The sequence below is a fragment of the Ailuropoda melanoleuca genome, chromosome 4, assembly GCF_002007445.2.
Source record: "Ailuropoda melanoleuca isolate Jingjing chromosome 4, ASM200744v2, whole genome shotgun sequence".
Lineage (NCBI taxonomy): Eukaryota > Metazoa > Chordata > Mammalia > Carnivora > Ursidae > Ailuropoda > Ailuropoda melanoleuca.
This window is the reverse complement of record NC_048221.1, coordinates 108,279,094-108,289,096: the sequence shown is the minus strand read 5'-3', so window position 1 is coordinate 108,289,096 and position 10,003 is coordinate 108,279,094. Positions and strand designations below refer to the sequence as shown.

The 10,003-nt window shown below is 48.8% G+C and overlaps 1 protein-coding gene and 1 long non-coding RNA gene across 2 annotated transcripts; both read left to right on the top strand.

Annotated features, from left to right (window-relative positions):
- Positions 1-4,106: 4,106 nt before the first annotated feature.
- LOC117801799 lies at positions 4,107-5,559 on the top strand. Its single transcript, XR_004624513.1, has 4 exons — positions 4,107-4,172; positions 4,601-4,713; positions 5,188-5,304; positions 5,490-5,559. It is a non-coding gene; the product is annotated as an uncharacterized LOC117801799 (long non-coding RNA).
- A 4-nt stretch (positions 5,560-5,563) lies between these two features.
- On the top strand, positions 5,564-9,565 carry LOC100474728 (speedy protein E5). Its single transcript, XM_034657312.1, has 6 exons — positions 5,564-5,687; positions 7,229-7,287; positions 7,625-7,710; positions 8,222-8,396; positions 8,485-8,583; positions 9,404-9,565. Exons 1-5 carry the CDS (start codon positions 5,624-5,626, stop codon positions 8,542-8,544), a joined length of 444 nt encoding a protein of 147 aa, XP_034513203.1. The 5' UTR covers positions 5,564-5,623; the 3' UTR covers positions 8,545-8,583; positions 9,404-9,565.
- Positions 9,566-10,003: the final 438 nt, after the last annotated feature.

Sequence of the window (10,003 nt, the reverse complement as noted above, 5' to 3'; positions counted from 1 at the left end):
GTGGAGAAATTAGAACCCGTGAGCCCTGCTGGTGGGAATGTAAAAGCTTCTATGGAAAGCAATAGGGCAGGTCCTCAGACACTTGAAAATCGAACTACCGCCCTTCCACTTCTGGGTACCTACCCAAAAGCACGGAAAGCAGGTCTCAAAGCGATCTTTGTACACCCACGGTAATAGCCGCATTATTCACGATAACTAAAACACGCAAGCAACCCAAGCGTGTACGGGTGGATGAACGATAAACAAAATCTGGTTTGCACACGTCATGGAATATCATTCGGCGCGTGCTCCGTGGATGAATCTTGAGGACAAGACAAGACAGTTGCACCACATGAATGTGTTAAATACACGTAAAAATAGTTAGGGTGGCTAATTTTATGTTATGTGTACGTTATTACAATGTTTTAAGTGTCCAGACATTAAAATTAAGAGCACCCAGTCCTTATTGCCTCACCATTGACCAGACTTCACTTCTTGTTTTGTTGGGATGTGTCTCCTTTTCAGCTTCATAATTTGATGCCAATTTCATTAATGGTAGGATGAGAAAGGAGGAAAGGACAGAGAAAGGAGGCATGCAAGACGCAGGCAATTTGCCAGAACCAAAGAAGAGAAAAATAAGACACGGTCAGTTCAGAAGGTGCTGCCTCTGCCCCTCAACCAGGCCCTACAGGGGGCTGGGAGGTGGGCATGCCTGCCCCGTCCCAAGGGATTGGTCTTTCCTTCTGAAACTGGCCATTTAGGGAATAGAGGAGGGGGCAGGGTACACCGAGGACCAGGTTACAATCCACAAAATGTGTTATCATTGTCCTTCCGGGTTCTAAATGTTTCTTTCTATGAGTCACAAAGGTTAACTGGGAGGCTCTTGAATTAAAAACCCTCAGGGTTTTCCTTTTATAGACTGTCCTCAAGAGACCTCTCACTGAGTGTTCCTTCTGTCCTTATCCCCAACTGGCAGCTGCACTTAGCATGTGTGTTTACAGAAATACCAGTAGTTATTGCATGTTCCTTTCCATGTGATTAAGCATTGCCATAGAGCCCAGGCTGGATTAGAAATAGACCTTTCCCTTCTGAGAAGGGCTGAAAAGGGCAGAGCCACCGGCGGTGGCAGTGGTGTGCAACTTGTGCCACCTACTGGCCACTGTGGGGATCACCTAGCAAACACTGAAGGGGTGGACCAGGCTTTGCCACCTACCAATGAACTGACCAGAAGCACTGACCCACCCACCCTGCAGGGCAGGAGGTAACTAGGAAATGCCACCAATCAACTGCCCCACCCTGGAACCTAGCTCCAGACCTGTGCTCCTTAACAAAAGGCTTCGATCACCTGAGCTATTATCTAAGGCAACAGCCCATTGAGTCTCTTGCTCCCACGAGAGGGCACTTCAGGACAAGGGGAACTTACATCACCGGAATTACCCAATACATGTGTTCAGACTTGAAGATGAGGGACAGACACCTCACCATGGCTTGCAACTATAGCATTTGCCAGGTAACATTTGACAAATAGGTTTTGATCCTCTGACCCTCGTAACAGTTGTATGAGATACGTTCTCTTATTTTAGAGGTGAGGAAACCAAGAGGTTCAATCACTGGGTTAAATACCTTTCAAACACACAGAGGGAAAGGTCAGGGTACCTGTTGGGAAGTGAGACTATAATATAATAGTTCCTTTTTGGTCTGTTTTCCAAAGCAAACACACCAACATAGAGATATCCAAGTGTTGTCTTCACAGTTTGGAAGATCCTATTTAAAAGTTCCACAAGCAAATGAACATCCCCAGCTTTGCAACCACGGCCTCATTTCTTGGCTCATTTCAACAAAGATGAATTGACCACCGTTTGGGTCCCAGCAGAGCAGCTGGTGGAAATGACTTCATCACCTACCTTATGGTAGGGATACTCTTGATGTCAAAAAACTAATTTTAAATAATGGAAATTTGCCACCACTGAGGACATTCATGTTCTGAAGCCCATTCACAAAGAATTTGTAATTAATAATGATTAATAATAATCTGGGGCAACCCCAGGCCGCACCTCATCTGTCTCCCTTCCTTCAGGGACCAATCCTCTTCGCTGCCTCATGTCCCGTGTCTTGAAAGCGAACTTGGTTTTTCATATATTTTGTCCTCTAGTTATCTCAGGTGGGAGGGTAAATTCAGTCCCTTTTACTTCACTCATGCGGGAGCAGAGGTGCAGAGCAATGATTCTTGACGTTGGAGAATTGGAGCTGTAGGCCAACACATGGTTGTTCCTAATGCGTGTGATAGACCGATGGTGGTCCCATTCCTTCCTGCCCGTGTAGCCACACATCCACATCCTTGCCGTGGCCTCATGGTGGGTGGAGCGTATTTCCCCACGCTGGAAAGATGGAGCTGGCCTGGGACTTGCAGCCTGACAAAGGCAGAGGTTTGTGATGGGCTCCCCGGCCAGCCTCGGACATGCACAGCAGCCGGAGGGGCCGTCTCCTGGCCTCTGCAGACTGAGCTTCTCCACTGGGCCCCTAAGGGCAGTTCCTGCAGAAGGCTTCGATGGCTGTTTCAGCTGGGAGCACAGGGGGTCGTCATGCAGAGCAAGTCTGCATTCAGACGTTGAGTGCGGCTTGGTCCCAACTGCACTGCACAAAGTAAAAAAATTAAAAAGAAATTGGTACTGGTCTGAGAGCTCTGGTCACAGCAGTGCTTGAAATTCTAGTAGAATCCAGCTTGTCTCGCTAACAAGAAGGACCTGAAGCAACACTAAGGAGACCCTCACCCGGAGGACGAGCAGCCATGGCATCAAGACCCTGTTAAGAGGGTGAAAAGACAAACTACAGACTGCTAGAAAATATTTGCAAAGGACCTGTATCTAGAATATATAAAAAGCTCTCAAAATACAACAGTAAAGAAGGGAACGATTCAATTAGAAAAGATGTGAACAGACATTTCACCAAAGAGGCTACATGGATGGTGGACACACGTGGAAAGATGTTCAACATTTTAATCTATTATGGAAATGCCATTCAAACCACGATAAGAGTCAAAATAAAAGCTAATGATAACACCAAATGCTGGCAATGGCGTGGAGAACCTGGATCACTCAGACGTTGCCGGTGGAGATGCAAAATGATAGGACCACTTTAGAAGAAAATGGCAAATGCTCACAAAGCGAAATATGCACTTTACCCCGCGGCCATGGAGTACTGCAGAGCAGTAAAAAGGAATGAACTCTTGATTTATGCAACCAACTGAATAGTTCTCAAAGGAATTATGCTACGTGAAAAAAAAAGCCAATCGCATAATGTTATGTGCGATCTGCTTCCATTTACATAATAAATTTGAAATAAAATTATAGAGATGGAGACGAAATTGGTTGTTACTGGGGTTGGGGGGATACTCTAAAAGACGAGCATGAAGGACCCTTGCTATGGAACTGCTCTGAATCTTGACTGGTCTGTCTCTTGATGATGGTCACACAGGTGCACACATGTGAAAAACTTGCATAGAACTAAAGACACACAAAAGCAAGTGTGTGTAAAACTGGTGATACCTGAATAAAGTCAACAGATTGTACCAATGTACATTTCCCGTTGTGATACTGGGCTATAGCTATGCGGGTTTGTACTATTGGGGGAATTTGGTGAAAGTTATATAGGATGTTTTACTTCTTACAACTGCATGTAAATCCACAATTATCTCAAAATATAAAAATTAGAATTTTATAATCTTAAAATGATCATAGCTAAACAGAAATAAGATAGATAGTAAAATAAACTACGTGAGTTACGTTTATTATGCATGAGGAATTAGTCAGCTTTAAGTTTGTGTTTTTGATATGTGGATGTATTGCTTTCATCTGGAATCATTAACCGATTTGATTAAACACAAGATGAGTGTCAAAGCGGAGATAACGTTGGGATAAGAGGAGGTGAGTCCAGTACTCAGGCTGGGACGCTAAATGCCCTCCCCTTGAGACCCATCATCTTTTCCTTGAGTGCCTTTTATAGACCAAAGAGCAGTTCCTGGTGGAATGGTGCGAGGTCATCAGTGACTCATGTCAAGGGCTCCGGAATCTTGGAAGCCGTTTGATTCCAAAGACCTGGCTACAGTCAGTGTTCTTCTCACACTGTTCTGAGGCTGTGCTCCGGGTAAGTGTGAGGGGGCCTAGATCCTGAAAGAGCCAGGAAGTACGCTCTGGGTGAGTGTGTCTCATTCCTGCACTAGACTGAATATGTAAGGCCACCCACCTTGGCCCTCATAGAAGGGCGACTGAGGCTCAACCCTTGCTGCCCCTGGCCATTCTTCCCTTGAGCACAGATACGAGTCCTAATCCCAAATCCCAAGTGCTCTAACCTTGGTCAAGGAACAAATCCTACACAAGTTAAGTCACCATTTCCTTATCTGTAAATCATGTAAGTTATACACCTTACCTCATAGATCATTATAAGAATTGAATGAGGTCATTCTTTTTGCCTTGATCAATGTTGGAAGTTCAATAAGCAACCAATAACTGTTATCTACTATTGCCATTTTAATTATTATTAGGTTTCACAAGGAGCAGGTTAAAGCAATAGAAATGGCCTGGTCAGAATCAGATTGAGTCCCTTCCGTTTTTTTCATATGCAGAGAAGACAGGATCCCTCTGGGCTCCACATCAGCTGCCTCAGAGACTGCTCCAAGCCAACAAGACCCAGGAACGGAGAGTCAGAAGAAAAGGGCGTGCATGGAAGGGAAGGCAGGTGTGTGTGGTCGTCTGGCTTCTACCCACAGTCTCTGAATGTTCGAAGTTGACAGAACACCATGGCTCCAACTTTACTTCTCCTTCCTCCTCTCGGCTCTCATGTGTTTGGGTCTGCCTAGGCAGGGGAAAGCGCTTTCAGGTTGAGACAGGGAAGTCCCTATCCTGTGCACTTTCGAGGTATTAAAGACAGCTAGGACTAGAGAATTTTACATCTGTCTCTATAGAGGTATACTTTAGGCAGGACAATCCATGGAAAGAGGCACAGGAGAGCAGCTTTTGCCTAGCAAAGAAAAGGAAATAATAACTCAATTCCTACCCTCCTTTATAGACAAGTGCAAGGGGGTGATGGTCATTCTCTTATCCCTCCAGATGTCACATGCAAAATTCTCAAGGTGAGTGGGAAAGAAAGACCCTAGCATTTCCCAGGGGGGTCCTCCCACCATGATATGGGGTCCGTCCTCTCTCTCTGCAGCTCCACGGAATAGGAGCCCTCTGGCCTCCAGTTCTGACTCTTCAGAGGCTGTCCCTAAGCAGAGACCCAGGAGAATGAGAGGCCGGAAGAGGAGGAAATTGATGGATGTCAAGGCAGGTATGTGTCCTCGGGTATGCCTCAGCTTCCCTGCACCGAAGTGTCACTACTGCTGAATGACCACTTATCATCTTGTCTGCACAAGGCTGAATCCAGGTCCAGCGCTCAGAGTGAGCTGCAAGGCAAGGACTCCACTTCTCAGGTGGGTCACATCCATGCTCACTCAGAATCTTTTGTTTCTGCAGCTGCCCAGGAGAGCAGCGTCCCAGCCTCCAACTCCACCACCTCAGAAGCTATCTCTGAGCTGAGGTCCTGGAAGAAGAGGGGACAGAAGAGGAACATATGGACGGTCAATCATGTTGAGGGAACAAAACTCAGGATGAACAAGAGGAGAAGACCCAGTTACCGTCCTGAAGACCAAGAAGCATTCTACCGACTTCTGGGTGTGTGCTCTGAGCAGGTGGAGTGTTCAGGGCCCCACCGAGCTGAGTCATGTTGGAGGCAGAGGCTCTGGGGTCATGCTCAAGCTTCCCCCCTGGGCTCTAAGCTGTAAGGTGTCCGGGCGGCACAGACACAGAGTGACCCTGCTTCTGCGGCGGGGCTGGCAGGTTTTTCCTCTCTGAGACAAGTTCTTGGAGGGAGAGCGAGGAGGCTACAGTGAAGAGTACTCCGCGGTCAAGACGTTTCAGAACCAACCAAGGGGTACATCCTCTGCCCACTGAGATGCATTTGTGTAGTCCCTCCAGTTAAGATTGTAGAGATTAGTGATGGAAAGACAACCTAGATCTTGCTGTCTTTATGTTTAAGGTGGGAGGAGACAAAAAACAAACCCATTCAGAAATAAGTTGCTCTCAACCATGACGACGGCAGAGAAGTAATGTTTTTCAAAGGCAACAGTGCGTGGAGATGGAGCGTGAGCAAGGACAGGGGAGCTCTGTGCAATGGGGTACTCAGGGAAAGTCTGTCTGAGAAGGTACTATCAGGCCCAGAGGCAGGATTTAGTGTGATAGGTTTGGGGACAACACTGAGATCGCATTGTCCAATACAGCGTTCATTAGCCACACGTAGCTATTAGAAGCTTATTTAACTCATTTAAAATTAAAGTTAAAAATTCAGTTTCTCAGTCTCACGAGCCACATTTCAAGTGTGCAGTAGCTTGATGCCATACATGGCTAATGGCTAACACACTGAACAGTGCAAATCTAGAACACTTTCATCATCACAGAAAGTTCTATCACAGAGAGCCAGACTGACTGGAGAAGGGCTGAGGAGGACGGAATGATCCTTGACTCCTCCATCCTCCCTGCTGTGCAAGTGTCATTGTCCCAGGCAAGGAGCAAGAGAGAGATAGCACCCAGCATTATCCGGTTTCCCCTGCAAAATGGTACCTCCAGGGGACAACTCAAATTCCAGACAAGCCTTCTGGGAGTGAGGGAGGCCAGGTCATTATCTGCAGGAAGCAAGGAGATCCAGGAGAACGAGGGCAGGATGCCCAGCACCCCTAGGGGCTGCTAACTGACTGCCACAGACTCAGGGCGCTCAGTTAATGGGAGGCAGGAGGAAGCTTTGCACTGGTCACACAGCACGATAAAGTGACAAGGATGGGTGTGGTGTCACAGAGACCATGGCTACATCCAAGCTCTGGCTTGAGACAAATGTATTAAGGATTGAGAGCCGGGTCACATCTCTGTGATCAACAAATGTATCCCCGCCCATCACATGGAAGTTAAATTACACTAGTGAAATCCATGCCCCACAGCTGAAACTCACGACACAGGCCTCCCCGGAAGGAATAGCCGTGGTCACAAATAAAAAGGTTCACAACCCTTCTGGCAGAAAGGAGGCTGCCTCCACTTCTGGGAGACAAAGGAACTTGGAGAGGCTCTGGATTTCCTCCTCCCCTCTGCAATGTCCCACAGCCCTTCGCTTGTTTCTCCCAGAAGGGCTGCTCCAAGGCCCTCATCACTTCTCCCTTCCTTTGCAGAGGATCCCGTGATCCAGAGCTTCTTGGAAGCTGACATTTTCCTCAAAGTGTCTGATAAGGTATCTGTAGCACCAAAATGATGAGGGACGGAGGGGTCCACAGAGTCACCACCCCATGGAGGCAGGAACAGAGAACCAGATTTCTGGCCAGGTGGGAGAAGCCCTGGAGAGATCTGCTCTCAGGGTCAGAGAAGCAAAGGACATGCCACCCATGGCCTGCCCTGCCCACAGGCATCTTATCCTGGCCTCCCGTCCATTCCTCTCCACATGTCAAAGGGCCTCAGCACAGCCCACCCTGAGGAGTTCCCACCACGGCCGTTGGATGGGGCAGGACCCATGGCCCATGCGAGACACTCCCCCCCCATTTACCCCTCACCTGCCCTCTGTGCCCGCACAGTACCTGCTTTCCATGGTGGTGGAGTACTTTGGCCGTGTCGGGCTGCCTGGACACCTCTACAACAGGATCCACTTCTTCCTGGCCCTGTGAGTGCCACCTCGGGGACCTGCTCTCAATTCTGCCCAGCTCCCCCCATTGCACAGCCTCACCACCCCAGCAGGATGGCTTGGCCATGCCTATGAGCCTGAGGGTTTCAAGTGGTGGTTCCTCATGGCCACAGAGCAGACAAGGCTTTTAGGGGGTCACACAGTCATAGGGGAGGGGAAGGCAATGAGTAAGGTCCTAAAATCATGAGAGTAGCCAAGAAACATCACTTGCTGCTCAGAGACGGAGTGACCTGAGGGAGGAAGCCCCAGGGAAATGGCAGGGAGCCAGAAGCTTGGCCTGGCCCACGCAGGCTTGGTCCTGAGGATGGTCCTACTGTCTCTCTGGAGCCAGGCTCCCTGCAGATAGGGCTTCCCTGACCCTCCTTCCTGGATAGACTGCCCTGGGCCCTGGGTCCTCCAGTGTGACCTCTGCAGCCTCTCCCAGCTGCACTGCCTGAGGCTGGCAGCCGTCATTCAGGACTGACAAGCTTCCCCTCTTTTCCCACCGCAGCTACATTGCCTCCGACATGGAGGAGGACAACCCCACATCCAAACGGAGCATCTTCCAGTTCCTGCTGGGCAGGGAGCACTGGCCTGACCTCTACAAGGAGTTCCTGAAGTTGAAGGTGGAGTTCTTCCATGCAATGGGGCACCGAGCCTGGGTCACCCCGGAGTTGTGTGAGGAGGTCTGTCGGGGACGAGGGCCAGGGGGTGCACCGCAGTGGTGGGGCTGGACCCTTCCTCCAGGTGCTCACGTTGCTGTTTCCGTTTCAGATCCAGGCCCAGAACCCACATCACTGGGTCTGGAGTCGGGCGCGCCAGTGCGCCCCCTAGGTCCCCAGGGAACAGAGCGGGGGGCTGCAGGTGGTCCAGGTGAGTGCTAGTGCTCTGGGGCTCTGCAGGGTCGGACATCCCCACCCTCTGTGCCCATGCAGTCACCTCCTGGGCTGGCGGGAATGAAGGGAAAACAGAACAGCATCCCTTCATGCATATTAACACAGTAAGGGCTCTGTGAACTCCCGTGATAAAGAAAGTAATTACCTGTGTTTATATCAAAACTCTCCAAATGAATTTGACTATGGAATCATGTATGCAACACCAGATCCCAATTTGCATATCAAAAAATTTTGTTACAAAAACTCTTGGAAATGCTGATCTAAGTAATGAAAACCTCTGTAGGGTTTTGATTTGAGTTGAAAATTTCAAACAAATAAATGGAAGACACTGAAGTCACCCTTTCTGGAAAGGGGGCTGTTACCTTGGTGACTCTTGGGAGGGAAGAGAGATTAATTTCAGCATTCATCAAAAGTGGTATGTGTTTTGCTCCCACATGAAGCAAGCTTAGTAGCTGGGTCCCTGAAGGCTATGTCAGAGTCTCATCTTGTCACAGACAGAAGGAGCTCCTAGGGCTCCTGGTCTTGGCAAAAATCAGATTGCTGGGGAAAAAAGGGAACAAGCACCTGGAGAACTGGGAGGAAGCACATAATAGATGACACATTTATAGAAAATGACTGCTTAACCAGCATCACGAACTCTTTAGAATGTGTTTTCTTTCGTTTAAATTTGGTTTTTATATTTGCATTTACTTGAAGTTGGGGGAGACCTCTGGTGAAATGCAGAAGGAACCCTTTGCCTGGGGAAACAGCTATACCAGAATAATCTTGTAAACTGAGCCACCCTCGCCTCTTTGCAGGGTGTGATGGAGCCTATTCTGACCCTAGGAAAAAGAAGGTCAAGTGTGCTCTGTGATAAACCAAGTTTGGGATAAAGCTTAATTCATCCACAGCCTTCTTATTTGAGGACCAACAGCTACTATATATACCAGAATCTCAAATTCCAAAGAAAATTGCATTATCGCCACAATAAAAAAAGAGACAAACAGTGGTTACAGGGGCCGCTCTTGGATCTGGTCACTTACACAAGCAATGAGGGTGGCAGCTGATTTTGCCTGATCCCCTTTCCCACACGCATCTGTGGTGAGGCGCTCAGAACTTCCTCACTCGGGAGTTTGCCTTCTGCGCTGATCTCGCTTTCTTTTCTTGTAGCTCCCACCCATCCCCTGCCTCCCCCTGCCCCAACACCAAGCCGCTGCCTCCTACCCAGGCTCCGGGAGCCACAGAGGGACAGCACTGGGCCTCCAGTTTTCCTTAAGCCTGCAGGAAGGAGGGTGCAGGGACAGCCAGGACTACGGCAGCCTGAATGGCTTCCCCAGCTCCCAGTGGGGGTCAGCCAGCAAAGGCCCTGACCCCTAGGTAACCTGGAAAGGTATAGTAGTAACATGGAGGGGGGACCA

Bases quoted from the DNA above. Each gene is read 5' to 3' on its own strand.
- LOC100474728 (XM_034657312.1), top strand. From the start codon at position 5,624: ATGAACAAGAGGAGAAGACCCAGTTACCGTCCTGAAGACCAAGAAGCA. The intron at 5,688-7,228 runs GTGTGTGCTCTG...CTTCCTTTGCAG, and splicing joins AGCATTCTACCGACTTCTGG to AGGATCCCGTGATCCAGAGC. The intron at 7,711-8,221 runs GTGAGTGCCACC...TTCCCACCGCAG, and splicing joins ATCCACTTCTTCCTGGCCCT to CTACATTGCCTCCGACATGG.